This window comes from Tyto alba, unplaced genomic scaffold (assembly GCF_018691265.1).
Source record: "Tyto alba isolate M040663 unplaced genomic scaffold, T.alba_DEE_v4.0 Super-Scaffold_20, whole genome shotgun sequence".
Classification (NCBI taxonomy): Eukaryota; Metazoa; Chordata; class Aves; order Strigiformes; family Tytonidae; genus Tyto; species Tyto alba.
This window is the reverse complement of record NW_024881283.1, coordinates 5,013,083-5,034,988: the sequence shown is the minus strand read 5'-3', so window position 1 is coordinate 5,034,988 and position 21,906 is coordinate 5,013,083. Positions and strand designations below refer to the sequence as shown.

Sequence of the window (21,906 nt, the reverse complement as noted above, 5' to 3'; positions counted from 1 at the left end):
CCGTGGCTCTCCGTGCTGTTAGACACACCTGCAGCACCCCCCCCCCCCCGCCCGCTGCCACCTCCAAATCTCCCCTCTGGTCCAGCACAGGAGCAATTGGGCTGCGCTGGGGGTGGTCCACACCGCTGCCGGCTCCTCAGCATCTCTGCAGAGTTGCCATGGAAACCATTAATTAACCACCAGCCCTCGCCTGATGGTATCGAGCCCTGAGATTAAGTAACATCTTCTCCCTTCACCTTCATCACACACCGGCACAAAAACCCGGGGACAGGCAGTCCGCAGCAAAAAGCAGGCGAAGCCCTGGGCAGACAATGTTTAAATGACTTTATTTTTTTTTTTCTCCTTTTATAAATGGGCACAGCACAGAAATAATTAAAAAAAATAGACAGTACCATTACAGTGCTAGATCCATTGGCAAAGATTATTTTTATAGTCTTTTTTATTATTTTTAAAGTTTTGGCCATTGAGTAAGAACAAAAACAATTAACAAACATTTTATTTTATTTTATTTGTGTTTTTTTAACAGACACTATGAAGCAATTTAAGTACTAAACTCTAGAAGAGTTATGTACATACAAAAAAAAGTTCTGTTTAAGATATGTTTCCTATTAAAAATATTTACATGCATTTTTTTTCCCTCCCATATTCACTGAAAGGTAAAACACTTGTAGTTTCTTCTATTGTTAAAGATTTTTCATTTTCCTATTGGGAATTTAAATCAGCTCCAAAGAAAAAGTGAAGTGGGGCTCACTTGTTGGGCTTTTCTTTTTCTTTGAATTATTTAAATCTTCTGGAAAGGGATATTTTTTGGACGTATATCAATGAAGTTTTTTTGTTTGTTTTTCTTTTTTTTTTTTCTTTAATTTATACAAGAATGTTTTATGTTTATTTACAGAAGAACCAATGGGTGGCAATTTATCCTGGAGACATGGTGATGAGTGTTAGTGAGAGATAAGCATGTGATTTTAAAAAGTAGTTCTATCAAACTGCAATGGATATATATTTTTCTGAAGTCAGCAGTTCTGTCAGGTTTGATTGTCAGCTGTACTTTTATGACTTAGACCAGGGGGACCCAGAACAGGGGTAGTTTATGCACATAAAGTCACTGGTACCCTTGAGGTCTTTGGAGATGCGGTGGATGAGCTGTCTGGAACGTGGGTTGAAAAACAAAACACCTGGGCATCACATGGGTGTCTCCTAGGGTGACTTTTTTTCCCCAAAAATAATAGTTAAAAAAAAAAAAATTAAAAAAAAAAAAAAAAAAGGAAAAAGAGTTTGTACACTCCAGACTGACTTCTCTATAGAGGCCGGGTGTGGCTGTGTCTGCGGAGCTGCAGGCACAAGGTACGTGGGACAAACCAGAGCAAACACGGAGCCTCGGCGGGGCTTTGGCTGCCTGGCCAGAATCCCGGGCTCTGCTCCAGCTGGGAATGTGGCCGTCGGCAAAAGGCTCCTTATCCCCAACCCTGGCAGACCCGGCCCAGCGCCGAGGCGGCCAGGATCAGGCCCTTGCTATGCCAGGAGCGGGAGGGCAGGAGGGAGCCGGCAGCGCGGGGCCAAATCCTGCAGCCCACGGCAGAGCTCAGGGCCTGAAGGGTGCAGAGCCCAGCACACGATGCTGGCTGATAAACCCCCCCCCCCTCTTCATTAGGTGCAGAGTTTACACTGAACCTGTGCACGCGTGTGCGCTTTGCTCACACACGTATATACATATATACATATATATTAATTACATACACATATATATACATACATACACGCACGACACACCCATCCCTGGCGCCGCAGGCTCCAGCCCGGCCGAGCAGCTGGCGAGCCGCCCGGTGAGATGCCAGTTATTCTAATAAACCTTTTAGTGTTGAAAACTCAATGTCACTTAAGGAGCCTCAGAGAAAACCTCCAAGCCCAGAAATGCTTATAATCATAAAATGGGTGGTTGGAACGGGCAAAAAATAATTTAAAAAATCCATTCTTGTTTTAAGCTAATGGTTTTGTTCCTATTAAAGCCTCTGTGCTGGTGACTCATGGCAGGGGTTGGATAGCTCTGAATTATGAGTCTGGGGAGCAGGGGTCAAGGCTTCCATGGAGCAAAGCAGCTCCCTCCCAGGGATCTTAGGCACCCACCAGGCAAAACTGGGAGGGAATGGGAAATTTAGAGCCAAACCACCACGCCACAGCACACATCCAGCCCAGCACCATCACCTTCCCTGCAGTGGGATCCCCCCCGGCACAGGATCCTGCTGCTTATTTTTGAAAGGTCCAAAATCAATGAGATTTTTGGAGGAAAGTGGCAGCTCACTCCCAACCCTACAAAACCTGCCTGAGGCTACGTCCTGCCAGAGCCACCTCCATCCCTTGCCCTTCCCATCCTCCTGCTTCCAGCCCCTCATTTTGGGCCCTCACGCACGTTTTCTGGTCCTTCCTTCCCTGGGACCCACTCCTGCCTCTTCCTTGTTTATGTGGCCCAGGAGTCACTGATTACTTTATCATTTTCCTCCAGATCACAGCACTGAGAGAGACTGAAAAGCAACACAGCTGGGAGAGGAGCCGATGCCATCTTCCACACCTTGCAATTTCAGCTCTTCTAAAATTACAAAACTAGCATAGCAAAGAGTCTTCCATCAGCTCCGGTGTATCACACACACACAAGCATGCAGAAAAGAAGTGGGAAAGGGCTGAACAGCTGGAAGGATGAGCACATCTGGGCACTGCCCCAGCTGGGAGACTGCAGCCATTCATGGATGATATCACTACAAGGGATACGCACAGGCTGTGGAAGGAGCTGAATTTATGGAGAGGGGGATGATGTCAAATCTGTCAGGCTTTGGGAGGGGATGATGCGGGAGGAGTTAATTTTCCTAAAAACTTGCTCTGTGGCCAAATCAACAGCTGAGAAAAGATGCTTTCATTCCTCCCCCCTGTGCTATGTCAACTCTTCCCCATCCGTCTTCTCACCAGGAATCCCTCAAAGGCCCCAGAGCGCGGTGAGACTCGCATGCCCGTGCAAAGCGCCTGTGGGAGGGAGCAGCAGGCCCTGCATTCCCGTGGGGCCAGGCACAACCTCAGCGATGGCCACGCTGCAGCCCACCGCCACCACAACCCCCATACGGACCCTGGCAGCATCTTTCATCAGAGTTTCACTGGAGTTTTACCCATCCCCACTGCTCTGGTAATAGAGAGCTGGTGGTATTTGCAGTTTTGGGGGGAACTGGGCTTTCCCAAAAAAGCACATCCCACCTTCAGCTCCATCCCACCATCCCGTACCCTACAAGGGAGGCACAAGCTCAGCCATCCCCCAGCAAGACAAGGCGGCTTTTCTTCCAAGCATCAACTCCAACAACTAACCTGGTGCTCCTGGGGAGCTGAGGTGACAGGAAAGGCTCTGTCATGATTTAGCACAAGAAGAGGGTAGGCTCCAAGCCCAAAAGACAGTCTCCTTGAGCTCACATCCCCTCTCCAAGCAGAGCACAATACAGCAAACATGTGGAAGCAGCAGATTTACAATGAATCAAGACTTTGGTCAATTCTGATTATTAGTTTAATTGCCTTCACCTTTTTTTTTGCATGTGATCATCTTGTAATTTTAATTACTGCAAGAGAAAGTGCTGCCCAGCCTCCTCTCACCCTCCCACTTCCAGCCTTCCTTACTTCTGAAACTGTAACAGATTTAAGTGCCGGGATTACAACTTAACACCAGCTGAGCGAACTGAGGTTAAGCTTGAGTGAATAAAAAAATTGTATTATAGAACTTCAGGCTATTAAATGGGAAAAAAAATGGAATGAAGAAGATTAGGGAAGCAGCTAAGAAAAGCAGAATTTAAAAAGATTAAGTTGGGAGGGTTTTTTTTAATGCAAACTCAAAAGATTAGGTCCGTGTTTTTCCAAAAGATGGTGATTTTGGGTGGCCTTGATACTTGTGGTGCCTAACTCATTAAATCATGAAGAAGAGGCTTGATTTCTGCCACTCCCCAACAGCTAGGGCCTTTGTGTAGTTTCAACAGGACCAAAAAAACCCCAAACCATAAAACCCATGAGTTGAAACTCCCCTTTGAGCAGGTCAGAGAAAGTGGCTCTTAGAGCCAGGTTGGCACCAGCCTTCTTCGGACATGTGGTCCCCCCTTCAAAGCATCCTCATCCTCCAGAGCAGGGATGGACCCAAGAACTGGGTACATACACACACACTACACTGTCTGCCTTTCAGCATCATCATCCAAGACATTCAACAGGACTATCTTCTCCAAGCAAAAGAACCAAAACAAGGATGATCTTTGAGGCTGACATCTCTAAAATTGGGATTTTGGGGCACAGGGGCTCTGCTCCCTACCCTGAAGTAAAAGCAGGTTGGCATTTTGGGTCGCAGTCCCTGCACTGCGCACCCCAAGGGAGTGTAGCCCAAACCTCCCATCTTCACAACCACAAAGTCCCATCCAGCCATCATCTGCAGTGCAGTGAAAATTTACAGGGATTTCATTTCACACACACACACATATATATATATATAAATATATATATATATATATATATATATATATATATATATATAAAATACACATTTGGCCTCTCAAATTCCTAACATAAAGAAGCACTGCTGTCTTGTAGCCTCCACCAGGGTCATAAATCCCTATATCCACTAACACCCTGAGGGGACAAAGTGTCACTGTATCTGTGCAGGTTAATTCATGATGCAACCAAGTCAAAGTAACCTTTTTTTTTTTTTTTTTTTTTTCCATTTTCCTGTTTAAATTGCTCTAAGAGCAAAGCCAAGGTGTCCATGGAACACCATTGAGATCTCAACCATCATAAAACCAAAGCTCATTGACTGCGTTGCAAACAGCGCTTCAGCTAATTAAAAGCCAACTCATTGAAATATCTAATTGACTTTTCTGTGCAGAGAGCTCGCGCCAAAAAAAATCTAGCCTTTCTAGAAGGCACAGTTGGGCTCTGGATCAGGCCCCACTGCTCTGCACTTTAGGTAGCCTTAGAGGGGAAACCACTGCCCTTGGGTGATGATGGCTTCCAGGAGCTATTGCTCTCAGGCTCCTGGGTGCCTGGGGGGGTTATACTGAAATTTAAGCAACAACAAAAGAAACAAACGCAAACCATCAATCCAGGGTCTTGCAAAAGATAGGTAGCAGCCAATTTGTCCTGGGGATGACTGGTGGAAAGCCAATCTGGCCCCATGGGGACCCCTCCCCGACCCCTGAGGGGACAGAGCATTGCCTCTGCTTTGCATTTCTTCTCTTATGCTGCATCTCACACCTTGTAGAGCTCTGCTATCCCCTCCGGAGGAACTGGGGAGATGATTTATCTTCTCCATTTCCAACTCCTCTCCCTGCCAACTCCCCACCAAGCAACGTCCCGCTCCGTTTTAAAACCAGTGCTGTCAGTCGTACTGCGCAAGCTGAGTTTTATTGCTCACAGTGAAAACCCAGCAAAAGCAAGGTCCCTTCTCAGCCGAACCCCTCAGCGGCTGGCGACACATGGGTTCTATAGATTTAAGGTCTCTGGCTGTGCACAGCGATGCGGTGAAGTGAGGTGGTGGCAGGAGGGGAGCAGGATGAGATACCCCAGTGCAGCTTTTTGCTGCTCCACAAACTCTCTGAAGAGTTGATCTGAAGAGATTATTTCCAGCATACTGGCCATGTTTGTTTGTTTGTTTGTTTTTTCCCCACTCCAAGAGCAAACCCCGGGGCACCAGGTATTCCAGCCCCTTGTGCTTTTTTCAAGGTTCGAAGCGTATTTGAGAGTTGCGTCCTCTCTTCAAACAGAAGCAGGGAGCAAGGTAATTCCTGCAAAGCAAGCAACCCCATTCAAAAAGAAAATAAAAAATAAAAATGAGAGAGGGAAAGAAACCTCCCTCTTTCCATAGGGGAAAAAAAAAAATAATAATAAAAAAAGAAAGATTAAATCCAAACCAACCCCCCTGCGCCCCAGGGCCGGTAGAAGGTGTCTGGATCCCAGAGTCCGTTGTGTTGGTGGGAAAAGCCCAGTGACCTCCAGCTGCTGCTGGCAGCCTGACCTCCCTGTCCCACGCTCGCCAGGGTGCTCCCTGAGCACAGGGTCCTTGGCGTTGGCTCTTGGGCCCATCCCTCCCGCTGCAGAAAGGCCAGCGGTACTCGGTCTGAACTTGGTGATGCTCTGGGCACTTGATTTTTCATCATGCCGAAGATGTGTTTTCTCCTTCAGCTGTTGCGGGTTTTGCTTTTTAAATTCACAGTCTGATCCAAAAAAGAGAGAGAAAGAGAGAGAGAGAGAGAGAGAGAGAGGGAGAGAGAGACTGGATGAAGTAGAGGAGGAGGGAGAGTTTGGAGCGGGGAGGGAGGGAGCATGAGGCACGCCAGGCTCTCCTTCTATGCGTAAAACTCCTCCTGCTTGTCGGGCTTCTGGTATGTCACATTGGCTTGCTTGGGCTCCTCCAGCGTGTAACTGCCCTCGTCCTTCTTCTTCATCCGGTAGATGAGCAGCATGACCAGGAAGGCAGCGAAGAGGGCTCCCACCACGCCACCGACGATCACCGCTGCAACACAGAGAAGTAGCACGGCTGTCAGTGCCGCCCCGCAGCCCCAGCCTGGCTTTCAGCACAAGGAATTTTTGGGGGGATCATTTTGGATTCCAGCTCGGTTTTGTGCTTTGCAAGTTTGCGAGCAATTTTTCTCCCAAAATCTACAGTTAAGAAAACTGGAAGTGAAGGTGAGGGGCTAATGCAGTCGGGTGATTCGAGGAGCTTCAACAAGCTCCCATGTGCAGAGATGCTGAAGGGTGGGTAAGACCCAAAGGCATCTAGTCTACAGCTGACCGGTGGGTGATGGACCATCAAGAGGCAGCTCAGGCACAGAGAAATCCCTGCATAGGCTGTAATCTCATGCAAGGAGGATGCAGAAAATCCCCCAGAGAGCTGCTCATTTGGGTGCCTGCTGGCATCCGCCACAATCAGCTGAAGATCACCAAAGCAACAGCTGCTTTGCTGTGCCATCACCTCCAGCTCCCTTTAGCTGGCGGTGGGACACTGACACCTCTGCCCCGTTTCTGATGTCCCTCTGGCTGGGACAAGTGGCCCTCCCAGGGCACCTCTCTCCTGCCCTGCAGAGGTGGCCAGGTGATATTCAGCCAGCACTGTAGCATGTCTTTCCACTAACATCCTATTTTTTTTCCTGGAAACCCATCTTAGCAAAAGCAAACTGTGCACAGCTCTGAACTCTCCTAGGAAAGACATGAAGACCCCTGGGAACCCCCCAGCGCAGGCTCTGGAGCTATTTCAGCAGGTGAGTGTGGATTATCCCAGGCTCGACACAACCCCAGTGCCCTGCCAAAGACCAACCCCTCTCCTGGGGCATGGACAGCCTGTCTGTCTCCCCCCCCGCCCCCGACACACCAACTCTCCCCTCACAAGCCCACAGTCTCCGGTCTCACCTATCAACACTTCTTTCCTCTCCAGGATGTTTTTCTGGGGGAGCTGAGCGGCTGAGTTACCAGAGTCTATCGTGTTGTCGATCAGTCCCGGCTCCGCGTTCTTGCCCAGCCCAGGTCCCGATGGCGGTGTCACCACAGCCATCACCTCGTTACTGAGCTCGGGACGAGTCGTCTCTTCCTCCTCCCGGATCTCAAAGTCCCCACTGGGGCCGCTGCTGACCGGGACCTCCAGCTCGTTGTCGAGGACTGTCGTCACCTCCCCTGGCTCCATCTGGGAGAAAGGACAAGATGGAGCAGGGGACAAGGACCAAAGGGTGGTTCCTGCCTCCAGCAGCTCTGATGTGTCCAGAGGAACAGTACCGACGACAGGGTGGCCCTCTCAGCAGGGAACATGGGGGGACAACTTTGGGGTGCCCCTTCCCTGTTCCACTGATGTGGACAGTTATATTGCAGCAAGCAACACAACCCCACATCTTAATGGTCACCAAAAGGCTGAGGCCACCATGGCTGAGCTGGACCATTCTTGTCTGTCCCCATCCCAGGTGCCCTCAAGATGCACAAACTCTCACCTGTTCCCTGTAGCTTCCCCCGAAGAGAGCCCCCACATCCCAGACCCTCCTTTGGGTTCTGTCCCCAGTACAGACCGATGGCTGCCTGAAACATCCCACAGATGCCTCCATGCTAGACATGAAGTGACGCAACTGTTTGTGCCATAGCAAGTGTAAGGATCGGATGAGCCCCAGGGGGTCCCTTCCTCTCCCTTTTCTCCCTTCAACCCGCTCTTACGATTGCAGCCCTGCAGCACAGGGCAGGAGCAGGAAGATGGGTCCTTCTCACCCAGGACACGAAGCCAGCCCAGCTCCCTGCCGTGGTCCCTGACCAAGCCCCATTGGCAAGGAGGCGAACCCAGCCTGGAGAGCAAATGAGCCACTCCATCTCCCTCCAGCCCAACCCTGACCATTGCCTCTTGTGCATCCCCACACCTGCAGCTCCCTCAGGGCCAAAACCCCCCTGACCTCCCCTCTCATCCCAGCAGCCTGACCTGCTACATGTCCACGTGCTGAGTTGGACTGCACTGAGCATCCCCAGGCAAAACCTCCCTGGGATCCCTCTTTCACGGGGCAGACGGCTCCCTCCACAGCTGCCTCGGGACGTAACAAATTGGGATGAGCAAAGAGCTCGATGGGCTGAAGCCAGGGTGGGTGAGTAGGAGCCCTCTCCATGTCACGCTGCCCCCGGGCACGAGCACATGGCTCACTGCTTCCCACAAGCAGGCGTTTTTGTGACAGAGATTAATTGAAGGCCAGCAAGAGCCCAGAGCTCTATACATATATATATGTACACAAAAAAGAGGGACTAGTTTAGACAAATCATTCCACCTTTCAGTCAAAGCGGTTTCCAAAGGGCCCCTGAGGGGCTCTGAATGAGAGATGGATCAGCAGATTAAATCCCCTGCTCAGGACACCCCACGGGCTGGAAATGCACTGTCAAGCCATAATTGCAGAGCATTTGGGCCTCCCACTGATGGGTTGCAAATTGGGAAATGGTACAATGAGCCCAGACACCAAACCCAGATGAAAGCCGCTCCACAGGGCAGTGGTACCCCAAGCCCTGCTCCCCTCCTGCCTGGGGAAGCTGCTCTGGGGCAACTGGGAAGGCAGAGCGAGGGGCACTGGGGACATGTGGCATACCCCTGGGTGTCCCCCATCAGCTCTTGGGCCAGTCCCATCACCATGCTCTACGTGTGCTAAACCCCCCACCCTACAACCTCCCCTCGCCTTCTCCTCAAATGTTCCACTCTCCACAGAGCTGGGAAGAGGCCAACCTGGCTTGAGCTCCCTCAGAGCAACCAGGTAAGGGTGTAACAACCCTGAAGGTTTCCCATCAGCATCACTTGGCTTCAAACATGGCCCACGAGCCCTTTAGCAGGTGAGAAGGGCTCCTGCCTCCTACCTGGGGGGCTTCTGTGGGTGGCAGCGTGGAAGGACTGGATGGCAAGGCAGTGCTTTTTTCTGTGAGGTCTGCAGTCCTGGAGGTGCTTGGTTTTGGCAGGGACCTGGGCTTGGCTGTGCTGGTGGGGACAAGCCGTGACGTGACCACTTCTGTTGGTGTGCTGGTTTCGAGGATGGAAGTGGTGGGTGTCTCTAGGGTGGTGGCCCGGGTGGTGGCTGCCTTCGTGACGAAGGGGGGCAGGAACCTCCGGATGGTGGTGGGCTTGGCAGTGGCCATGGTGGTGCTGGTGGTAGTTGTGGCTGCAGTGGTGGTGGTGGTGGTGGCGGCGGCCGTGGTGGTGGTGGTGGTGGTGGTGGTGGTAGGGGAGTCACTGGCAGTGGTACTGGCGGTGGTTGCTTTCCAACTGGGGATCACTGGTGCCTCTGTCATCCTGGGGATATACAAGATGCTGGTTGTCTGCCCAGGGGTGGTGTCCTCAGCGGGGAATGGTTCAAAGGGGGTTGCCACAGGCTGCACTGAGGTGACGGGCAGCACGGCTGCCGTGGTGGCGAGCGTGATGGACGTGTCTGTGGTGAGGCTCACCGCCGTCTCGAGCCCCGACTCCTGCTCAAAATCTGAAAGAGGAGGAGAAGAGTGAAGGGTGAAGCTTCTGCTGCCCCAGCACTTCCCAGGGCTGGCACGCACCTGGCCTCACCCCCAAAAAATGAGAGCATGGACTGGTTCCAGGCTCAGAAGAACCCAAGAGCTGCAAATTCCTGTGTGGTGGCCAAAGCCCCTCTCTGGGGTCAATGAAAGCTCTATAACATGGCATGTGCCATTGCACTGGGGAAGGGCTAATCCTGCCCAGTGGAGCTAGCGACTGAAATGGCAAATAGAGACACTTGAGTCCAAATTTGGGACAGTTTCTTTTGCTTTTGTCTAGGAGAGGGCAGGAGGCAGCTCTGGAGATGGATAAAGCGTGATCCCCTCCCTCACACCCCCTGGCAAGCCCCTCTCCAGTCCCACCAGAGCCCATGGCCAGGCTCCCCAGGGACCCTTCCCGAGGAACCCCGCAGCTACTTACACCCCGAGCCAGAGCCCGAGTAGACATCGTCCAGTTCATCATCCCCAAAGGGGTCATCGTCCCCAGAGCCCTCCAAGTCCACAGGCCTCTCGTAGTTCTCGTTGCGCCAGCGCTGAGCCTGCAGCCGAGCGGGGAGAGACGTGTGAGCAGCTCCAGCCCGACCAAATCAAGACCAGTGCCTGCACAGACAGCCCCAGAGAGTCCTCGTGCGACAATGTGCAGGTTCAACGGGCCAGGGAAAACCAAGACCAAGGCTGCAGGAGTGCAGGAAGTGCTCTCTAGCTGAACCACCCAGAATCGTGGCGTTTTTTCCCCAAAACAATTTGCCGCTGCTGACATTTTTTGGAGAGCTCACATTGACTCTGATAACATTTCCCACGGAAACAAGCCCTCTGGAAATGGGGGCGAAAAAACAACAACTGCTTTTGGAAACTTAGAAAAATTATCAGTTTGGTTCTCCAGCTCCCTGTTGTTCTGTTTTAGATGATTTTCATGTGATTCCTGGCACAAGCGTGACAGTAACGCACACTATCAGCTGCCGTAACTTGGAAAGTCTCAGTATGAAACAATATCAGACTTCAAATAATTCACTGCTTTACAGTGCTGGTAAAACTTGAAGAGCCCTTGCTAGTAGGGCTCTTAAACATCTTGTTTTGCAGATCAAAGTGTCTCCTGTTTGTGTTGCAAGGAAACAGTTTGACACTTCATTACATCCCAAACAAGGAGGCTTTGATCTGCAAGATAGCATCAGATGTTTCAAGATGTAACAAGCCAGGTTACTGCTTAAATTAAAATAAAGGGGTTGAAGGGTCCCCTTCACCTATTAGAGCATTTTACCTCTTGACAACAGCTTCCAGTTTCTTTGTTTTCATTCCAGATTGGAACAAAAAGGAGTTTTTAAAAGTCAAAAGGTCCCATGACATAGAAATTTGGGATTTAACTCGAATTTTGTTCCCACATCTCTTTTCCTGGAGCTCATCAGCTAGCAAGGGAGAGGAAACCCAGCAGCCCTTGGCTGCAGCGGGATGCTCAGGGCTGGGAGGTGGGAGGACACTTCTCAGGGGCTGCGAGTTGATTGCTGCTGTGGTGCCCCAGCCAAGGAGATGCCTGCTGCCCAAACCCTGCCTACAAGTCACCGGAGTGCTCCAGAGGTACCACTTGTGTCATACGCCCACAGTGAGTGTGAGCACATCCCTGGGGACATAGATCTCTCCGGAAGGTCAAGGGGAGTTGGGCTTTTAAGTGTCTGTCTCTCCTGAAAGTGCTGCTGAGTTTTTTCTGCCTGGGTCTATTCCTTTATCTCCAGTGACAGCAGTGCTCTCCCCTGTCACCACAGCCACTGGTTATATCCTGCCAGTCCCCAACACGCTGCACACTTTCCAAATCACCGGGAAGATTCAGTCTTTGCCCCAAAGATAATTCACCGTCCTGGAGTTTCAAATACACGGTCACCAGCCCGCTCACTGAAGAAGTCTTTTATCCACCAGAATTAATCCACAGGGAATTGGGCATCGCGTAGCCCCTTGCTGAGCCACAGAGGCCAAGCCCCGCTGCAGCAGGAGGCTGAGTGATGTGCAATGAATGTGGGAGTCAGCGCTGATTAACCCTGCAAATGCTGAGAAGCCCAGCAATGGCCATGGTGCTAGGGAAACAGCCTGGAGAGAAGAGGGACCAGGAAAGATGGGATGAAGGCAGGCAGTAGCCAAGAGTGAGGGGCATATGTCTCTGCAAGGCAAGAGCTTGTTTTCCCTCCTTGGAAATTGTATTGGGTTTGTGTGGCAAGGTTTTGGTAGCAGGGGAGGGATACAAGGGTGTCTTCTGTGAGAAGCTGCTGGAAGCTTCCTCCATGTCTGACAGAGCCACTGCTGGCCAAGGCTGAGCCCATCAGCGATGGTGGCAGCACCTCTGGGATAACAGTTCAGAAGGGGGAAAAAAACCTGTGCAACTGCAGCTAGAGAGAGGAGTGAGAATATGTGAGAGCAACAACTCTGCAGACAGCCAGGTCAGTGAAGGAGAAGCCAGGAAGGTGCAACAGAGCAGAAACCCCCCTGCAGCCCGTGGTGAGCGGGCAGGCTGTGCCCTGCACCCAGGGAGGTCACCGGTGGGGCAGGGGACACCTGCAGCCCAGGGAGGACCCCACTTTGCTGGAGCAGAGTCTGAAGGATGCTGTGACCCCGTGGGAAGCTGGTGCTGGAGCAGGGTCCTGGCAGGACCTGCGGCCCCGTGGAGAGAGGAGCCCACGCTGGAGCAGGTTCGCTGGCAGGACTTGTGACCCCACGGGGGACCCACGCCGGGGCAGTCTGGTGCTGGGAGGGCTGCAGCCCACCGCAGGGACCCACGCTGGGGCAGCTGGGGAAGAGCTGCAGCCCGTGGGAAGGACTCACGTGGGAGAAGTTCATGGAGGACTGTCTGCCGTGGGAGGGAGCCCACGCTGGGGCAGGGGAGGAGTGTGAGGAGTCCTGCCCATGAGGAGGAAGGAGCGGCAGAAACAAGGGGTGATGGACGGCCCACAGCCCCCATCCCCTTCCTCCTGCACTGCTGGGGGGAGGAGGGAGAGAAATAGGGAGCAAAGCTGAGCCTGGGAAGGAGGGAGGGCTGGGGTGAAGGTGTTTTAAGATTTGAGTTTATTTCTCATTATTCTACTCTGATTTGATTGGTAATAAACTAATTTCCCCAAGTCGAGTATGTTTTGCCCATGACAGTAATTGCTGAGTGATCTCTCCCTGTTCTTATCTTGACCCATAAGCCTTTTGTTATATTTTCTCTCTCCTGTTCAGCCAAGGAAGGGAGCGATAGAGCAGCTTTTGGTGGGAACCAACAGGGTAAGTAAGATGAGCTCAGTGTTGCCGAATTATTTCAAATAATCCTTTGCTCTGATCTATGGAGGAACAGGCTTCAACTCCTGGAGAGCAGATGGTAAAAAGCAGGGAAAAACAGATGCATCAAGGATCACTGCAAGTGATTTTGCTAAATAACTGATGTCTCACCTATAAACTGGTGTGCAACAACAAAATAAATAAAACACAATAACAAATGGATGCCCAGATGGGATCTTCTGTAGCCCAGGGGGAAGGCAGTGGATAGAAGTAAAAGACACAAAGAACCACCTTTGGTTTTACCATGCAAGTTTTCCATGACTCCCCAGTACTGACTCCAAAACCTTTGGGGCAAAGTCCCTCCTGGGCCAGTAGCACAAAGCCACGGAGCTATGGAGCTCACTCACTGTGAAATGGCCTGTCCAGGACTCCTCTGTCCCTGGGAGCAGTGCAGGGAAGCCAGGGACCAGAAGATCCTGGGGAACACGCAGGGGCTGGTTCAGTGGTTGTTGAAGGCTGATGGGGTGCACCACCCCTAGGAGGCCATAAATTATGAGACAGGCCACCAAAACTGATGGGACATCAACAAAAAATGGCAAAGCTTGAGGGGTGGGAGGAATAAACATTTAGAGTTGCTCTTATTTGCCTTTTGACTTTTTACACCAAAACCAGTAAAGCTCACCAAGAAATGAGGATGACACTATGCAGGCACTCCCCAGACCACCCCTCACCTCTGCCAGCTAACCCGGGTGAGATACCCAAAGGCTGTATTCTCTTTGTGTGAAGCCTTTCCATAATGGGAGCCACATGGCCGAGCTCCATCAAGCCCATTTCTCCCTTAAATTGGAACCAGATGAGGCAGCTCCAGCCACCAACTCGCCGTCTCCCTATGCTTGGACTCGGAAACAAAAACGGAAGCGCATGGTGCCAGCATGCCACTCCAGCCCCATCCATCCATCCATCCATCCATCCATCCATCCATCCATCCATCCATCCATCCATCCATCCATCCATCCATCCATCCATCCATCCATCCATCCAACCATCCATCCAACCAACCATCCATCCAACCATCGGTGGAGAACCTCAGCAGAACCAGTGCATGTCCTGGATCTGCTTTGCCCAGGAGACTGGAGAGATGCAGTGAGGGCAAATGGGTAAGAATTGTCCAGCCCCAAACCCAAATCCAAAAGCAAACCTTCCCATGAGAATAACACCTCTGTATTTTGCTCAGATAGCAACTGAGCCCAGCACCCTGCTGCTCAGCACGTGACCAGGGAGGAGTCCCCAGCAACCAGTGCTCGGCTCCAGCATCCTCCCAAGTTCCTGGACCAATGTTGTGCTCCAACCTGCAGCACGGGGCTCCTCAACATGATGCAGATGTTTGGATCTGGGAGCCTTTCCTCTGGGTCTGTTTCCTCCCCAGATCCACACCCCGGCGCTGTGCAAACACCGTCGCACTCTCCAGGTGGAGGGAGCGGTATCTGTGCCACAGCCCCCCAGAGATCCACCTCCTGGAGCTGTTGACTGCAGCAGGAACAACTTCACAGCAATAAAACACCTCGCAGGGCCAAAACTCTCTCTCCAGAGACAACTCCCCCGACGTGAGAGACGTCTCTCCCATGCCTGCCCCTCACATGCCAGCCTGCAGGAGAGCAGAGATGTTCTCAGCCAGGTTTTGCCCTAAGTGGATTCCAGAGGATTGGTGGAGTTTACACCATGGAGGGGCTACAGCAGCCCACGGCACAGGGCAGCCCGCCAGCAGCCCAGCTCCAGCAGCTGCCTGGCCAGCTCAGCGCATGTAATACCAGTTCCTGCACGACCAGGCACCACGCAGCTGTTGCACTGCAATACTGGCGAAGCTGCGGTGTGCCTGTTGCTCAGGGGAGGGGAAACGGGCCCTAATGTGGGATGGCAGGGATTTTCCTTCTCTTGCTTGTCCGCAAGTCTCCAGATGCTTCTCCTGAGCCGCTCCTGTGTGCAAGGGGGAGCTGGTGATACAAAACCATGGCAAGCAGCAATGCTGGGCAACCCTTTGCTCCCCTCCAGCATCCTTCATCCCAGGATTGCATCTGCCCAGCGTAAAACTCTAAATAACCACACAGCCAGGACCAGGCATGGAGGGGACCCCCTGACTGCAGCAAGCACAGCCCCAGCCCACCAGGCTTCACAAAGGTTTATTGATAGACTTGTGAAACATCTCCAGGTGCTCCAGGTGCAGAGGGGGGGTGTTTGGGACACGGCTGCTCCCAAAAAAGCCCCCATGCCACTCCACTCCTGAGGCACTGACATAAACCCCCTCCCAGCCAGACTGCCCCAGCTGCAGCCCTGATGGTTTTAGGTCAGGCTCATGCAATAAATCTTGGGAACAGTCGGTGTTTATTTGGATTTACTGCTGCTTAGATCATTAGTACTCCACGTGCACCAAGCCACGCAGTCATCCAGCCTTCCCCCAGCAGTGAGGGGGCTGCTCCCCCTTGCACGGCTGGGACGAAGGAGAGAGAAATAGTGATTCTGCCAGCCCGGGAAATCACAAATCACGCAGGACAGCAGCTCCCACCTCCCAGCCTGTGGCTGCCTCCCCATCCGTCACAGCCTCCATCACAGCAAAGACGCAGCTGGCTGGATTTGTCCCAAAAGAGAAACTTCATCCAGACTTTAGCCCTGACCCAGCAGGTTCCACGTGGTCAGAGCAAGGTTGGAGGGATCCCACTGTCAGGACCCCCTGGGTGTGCTGGATCAATCCCCCGCAGCTCCCGGCCCCCAGGGATGGTGTCAGGGACTGTCCTGACTCTGCTGCAGGAGGGATGGGGCTGCCGCCCCGGCGAGGATTGCAAGTCCCAAGAGAGGGTTTTCCATGGCATGAATTTCATGCCTGCCTAGGGCTGAGAGTAACACAAGCCGCATCCCCACCCTTGGTCAGTCTCTTTCCATGGTTGGGATGGGGGGGTCACACTTGCAGGACTCCCAGGTCCTCTGTGCAGCCTTCTCCAGGTGCCCGGTGCAAACCTGGGCCAGGCAGGCAGAGGCTCCTCGGGACCGGGGGGAATCCCAGCGCGATGCTCGTCCTGGTCCCGGTGCCCCCAGCCCCACACCACTCCCTGCCCTGCCCTGCCCGCAGCAGGATGCCAAGGGCCATCGATTAGCCAGCTCAAGGCAAGGGACAGCAGCTCCCATCCATGTAATTACAACTTTCCAGCTAATGGCTCTTGGCAGGGGGTTTCGCTAACCAGCTCAGTCCTGCTTCCCCCAGCTGGGCTTCATTAGGGAAATTAAAACAGGGGTCAAGGCAAAGCTGCTGCAGGCACCGGGGCCCAAGACGCCGGCTGGGCCCAGGGGTTGCATCACCTTCAGCAACGTCCAAGTTCATGGGAAATGAAAAGGAATGGAAATGTTTAAATGTGCCCTGTGAGGTGGTGGCTCTCCACCATGCTCAGGACTGTCCTGCAGAAAGGGAACCGCTCGTGTCACGTCCCCGTGGCTCAGCCCATGAGTCATGGCCAGCCCACTGCCATGCCAGCCATGCGAGCAGCCTGGGCCAGGACACGGCTCTGATGTCACCCGGACCCAAACTGCCTGCCCTATTTCTACTCCTCCAATGTCCAAAAAGGTCACAGATTCGTGGCTATAAAAGCAAGCTCCAATGCAAAGTAGTTTCCATAGGACAGGGCCAGAAAGTCAAGTTTCATTAAACGTTCCTCCAGTGCTCTAAATGACCCAAAATAAGTGCCAGATCCAAAGGATTTAGACCCAGCAGCTCCAGAGGTGACATGGCCACTACATCAAGCTTGGATAAGAAAAACAGCTCTCACTTGATCCAAGAGGATCAAGCTTTTGCTCCCGCAGCCACTGTGGGGTTGAGATCGGCAGACGATGACACCCACCCAGCCGCTCGCTGTTCCCTTTGATGCCTCCGCTCTGCTGCGTGGCTGGACCGGCCGGCAGCGGCAGTCAAGGGGTGGCAGCAGTGCAAATCACATCTAAATCCTGCACCAAGAGCCCTGGAAAGTGAACAAGAGCTCAGGCCCTTTGGCCTGGCACCATCGGAGCTGAGCAGGGAGATTAGAGAGGCTTCACTCCCTCCCCATCATCTGTGCGTATCTAACACCCCCAGCACAGTGGACGCCCCGTCCCTCCCTCTTCTCTCCCTTTATCAAGGTGGGTGACACCATTTTACATGTGAAAAAATGTAAAGCTCAGGTAAAGGGTCCCACTCAGCCCTCCCACGAGCAGCTCTCTGTGTACACCAGTGAATTTGAGTATTTAAAATATGGTGAAACCAAGGCATAGAGGGGACCTGCCCTCCACCTTCATGTATGGTACAAACGTGCTCTTACAGACCCCTCCACATCTTTGTACAGTCCTGTACGGGACAGGGACCAGCTGGTTTGGGTCTTCCTAAATTCCCTACACACCCTTGCTTGCTCGTCCCTCCCCTAGGCAGGGAGGATGAGGATGCTGTATTTTTTTAGGGTGCTCCCACTCCATGGCAGGGCTTTTGCAGAGACTTAAAATTCCTGAAACCTGCCCTGAACATTTAAACCCAAATGTGCTGCCATTGCAAAAGTGAAATTCACTGCTGAGTGTCTGGTTTTCACACCGGGAGGAAGGGATCCTTATAAATCAATCCATCTTTAACCACGGGGAGAGGCTGGTGAACCTCCTCGGGATGCTCTCAGGCCCTTTGTCGGTCGCCATTGGCATGGCAACGGTTGCCATGGAAACTGCCTCCTCCATGGCGACGCATCCATCGCTGGTGCGGGGCGATGGGTGGTGTCCTCCAGTGCATCCCCCCGAATTGGGTCTGGGGTCTGCTTCCCTGGGGGTGTCGCGGGGAAAGAGGAAATCAGTGGCCTCATGGGGTGGGCTACAGTTCGAGGAGAGGGGGAGAAGAGTCGCCTCTGAAAACACAGAGGAGCTCCCGGAGAGCTCAGTCCAGGCTTGGGGAGAAATCCCGACTCAAGTCCTGGCATCCGCTGTCTGTGGGACTTTGCGGAGGGTCAGAGCATCTCCCCACAGCCCAGCAGCCTTGGCTGGGAGTTATCTGCCCCAGTCTGGGTGGTGGAAGTGATTGAAGGCTGTGGATGTTTCTACCCCTCCTGGCTGTGGACAAAAGCTCAAGCGTTTTCCCTGATGGAGTCAGAAAGGACATAACAGGAGCTGAAATCCGGTGGTTTCTAAGGCAGCCAGGACACAGGCTTGGTTCATGCCCAGAGCTCAGGCTGGCAGCGATGGGGACAAAGCTACGTGGTACACGTGTAAGGCTCATTGGCAACGTGCGCAGAGAGCAGAGCTGAGCAACTCGAGGCAAAGCAAACCCCAGGAAAGCATCGCAGCCCCAGGAGCCCACACCCTTCCTCCCGCCGGGTCCAGCTGCAGCCCCCAGCACCACGTGTGCGGGTTTGAAGATGAGAAGGGTCCTGCTGCAGGGAGAACTGGCATGGCAGGCTGGGGATGGAGGCGGTTTTATCCCATGATATGGATGCTCATGGCCACACAGCAGCCTCTGGCACAATTTTGTGGCACGAGACGGGGCCAAGGCAGGGGAAGCGGTGCAGGCAGGGAACATCAGCAGGGACGCACAGGACCAGCCTGCTCCACATCTCAGGTGGGCAGTTAAAGAGGAAAAGGAGGATTGAATCAGTGTGAAAGCAGCCTGGAGAAGGGGATGAGATCGTGCAGGTGAGCACAAGGACCAGCTTGCCATCCCATCCTGCCCCATCCCTTGGTGCCAAGTACAGGCTCTTGTCTCTGCGTCCCATCCCCTGCCCATCCTCCTTGTGAAATGAACAGCAAAACCAGAAAGCCCAAGTCCCAAAGGCCCCGTCTGCATCTCAACCCCGTGAGACAGCTTTGGGAAGCCCAACCCCCCCAGCTCCCAGCAGCAGACCCTCAGCCCTGCACGCTGCAAGGGCAAGGGGAGAGGGCAAGGTGGGCAGGAGACTGGCCTTGCTGGGACGGAGCGATGCAAAGGGCGATGGCAGCGTGCAAGAGTGACAGTGACCCGGGGTGTGTCCTCCAAGGGAGATGCTGACTCTGGCTGTGTCAGAAAGCTCGAAGGACACAGCCAGGGTCAGCAATCCGTCAGGGGCTGAAAGCCGTTTTCTGCAGGAAAACACGCTTAAACTGAGAACATATCGCAGGAAAAGCATCGATTATTTCTATGATATTTTCCACAGGATATTTTCAATTAATCACCCCTTGAAAGCACTTTTCTGGTGTTTTATATAGAAAACCTTAATAACTCACCCCAACACATGATTTAGTGATACTATAAACAGTTGAAATAATATTAACTTGCACATAAAGTTGAAATGAAAACATTGTTTCTGAACCTTAAAAACTCCACAATTCTTTTCCCACTACAAAAAAATCACTGAATTTCCACTCTTTGATCCAAGGCTGCAAGTTAAAAATAAATTTGTTGGAAAGCTGCTCCAGACAGCATCTCACTGTCACTGGGACCTGCTGCTTTGGGAAAAGACCTCAATGTCCTAGCATGGTCAGCCCCAGCCAAGATTTTATCCAAGGACTAATACTAGAGAACACCAAAGTTGTTTGAGATGGAGATGCCCATGGCAAAGCCAAAGAGGCTGGGCTACAAAGGCATGGCATGGCTGGCGTTTGGGGGTGCAGGATGCTGGTGGAAACTGCGAGGGGCTGATGCTCACAACCGGCGGAGATCCCACTCACAAGACATGGTCTGAGCTCAGGCAAGCAGCAGCCAGTTATTTTCTGTAACTTCATTCTTGCTCAGATTAATTAAGCCCCTGAATAACAGCTGCCTAAACCCCAGTGCATTTTGATTTAATAGGCCAGTTATTTTATGCAAGTAAAATAATCATTAACATTTACCGAGGAGCAGCAATTATTCTGGCTTTGTATTGATTCTCCACTGCCAACGCAGGCAACGCTGCGAGGAGCCAGGCTGGGTGCAGGCACATCCCGAAACCTGCGTCCAGACGCGTATGCTCGTGAGTGTTTAATCATCACTTGGGGAATATAACGAACCACCACATCCAGGTACCCTGGACCAGGCTCAGCATCTCTTCCTCCTCCTCCTGTCTACACCATCATTTTTTATTCCAATTCTTCAATGGATTAGTGCCAGATCCTACCCCACTACACAATAAACATCCCCGAGCCAGAGCTGGCATGAAAAATAGCAAATCTCCCAACGTAAATTGTTGCTAACACCTCATCTCCCGGCACGCTCTGCTTTTTACCTCCAGGGAGATGAGGGAGAAAAAAACCACAAGCACACAAACAAAAGTCTCCACCTCCTGCTGCATGCAAAATGCCGAATGAAGAGGCACAAACGAGCCCAGCGAGGCTCTGCCACGCATTGGCTGGGATTGCATCAGGCAACTGAGGTGGCTTCTTGGGGTTCCCCTGGGGTGGCAGGTCCCCCCAACCCCTAAGCACCCGCAGGGACCACCGTGTTTGGCTCATGCTGCAACCGCAGTGGTTCGGAGCGTGGCCCTTTGCTTCACGGCTGTGGGTTTGGCCAGTGCTGGTGGAGCACTTGGCTGGAAATGATGCTGTTGGCAGATGCGGGAGTGGGGTAGGAGGTTCCCCCAAGCCTGGGTGAGCCAGATAAGGAAAAACCCAAGCCCAAGCTGGGCTTTACAGAGCCTCCCTTCAGTACCCCGGAGTGAGGAGAGTCCCATGCCACAGCCCAGAGCACCATGATACCCGCTTTCCAGAAAAGCCCAAACCTACAGTGCCTTCCATCCTCCTACCAAGAGCATCCTGCTAACCCAGGGGAGGCAACGGAGACAACTGGTATGGGACGGAGCAAAACCAGCCAGCCTGGCAGGCAGGGACAGTGCCTGCACCCCCAGCCCTGCTACCTGCCCTCCTCCACCTCCCTGCTCTACCTGGCCAGGCCCGATCTCTTTTCCACCCGAAGGATTCACAGTGCACTCCGGACTCATTCATTCCCGTGGGATTGCACATTGCCATGGCGACGCCAGCAGCCCCGGGAAAATCCTGCCCTCCCCGGCACCCTGCCCGCAGACCCCAGGCCACCATCCTCGGCTGCTCAGGGTGGGTCCCAGCCCCCCGGCTCCATCCACCATTTCCTTCTCGGGACTCAGGAGCCGCCGCCGTCAGCAGGAACTTCCCCCCAGTCATTACAGAAATGATTTAATTTGCTCTGCTCCATAATCTTATTGCAGCTTAACATGCAAAACTGTCTCGAGCTTTTCTCACCTTCCACAAAGGCGCATTTCAGAGCTCACTCCCCTCCCTGAGACTCAGATCTCCAAAGAGCTGCAAAATAGGACTTCTTTTTTTTTTTTTTTTTCCTGCCCTTCCTCGAGTGCTTGGCACAGGGACTGCCACTATGTTAAACACTCCCCCGATGGCCTCCCAGTAGCAGGATGTTGATAATTGGTACTTTGGGATTCACACGCTCCCCGTCTTGCCTCCAGCTCCTCTGCAGAGACCCGGCAGCGCAGATGGACCCCCGGGAGTGCTCGTCCTCCCGTGCTCCGTATCCAGGCCACGGAGATGGAGTTCAGCCAAGACAAGTTCTTCAGTGTTGTCGAGGGGCAGGGAGCTGTGGACATAGCCACATGCCTGGGTGGCACACACGGGGGGACAAGTCATCACGTGCCTCAGTTTATCTGCCTGCAAAATAGGTGCCAGTAATGCAGGGCA

At 52.7% G+C, this 21,906-nt stretch overlaps 1 protein-coding gene across 1 annotated transcript in view; it reads right to left on the bottom strand.

Annotated features, from left to right (window-relative positions):
- Positions 1-310: 310 nt before the first annotated feature.
- The window catches only part of SDC3 (syndecan 3), a 49,864-nt gene continuing 28,268 nt past the window's right edge, over positions 311-21,906 (bottom strand). Inside the window, exons 2-5 of the mRNA XM_042793509.1 lie at positions 10,427-10,544; positions 9,364-9,977; positions 7,411-7,681; positions 311-6,517 (exon numbers count right to left, since the gene is read on the bottom strand). Of these exons, the coding sequence (XP_042649443.1) occupies positions 6,351-6,517; positions 7,411-7,681; positions 9,364-9,977; positions 10,427-10,544 (1,170 nt within the window). The 3' untranslated portion in view covers positions 311-6,350. The remainder of the gene's footprint in view (positions 6,518-7,410; positions 7,682-9,363; positions 9,978-10,426; positions 10,545-21,906) is intronic.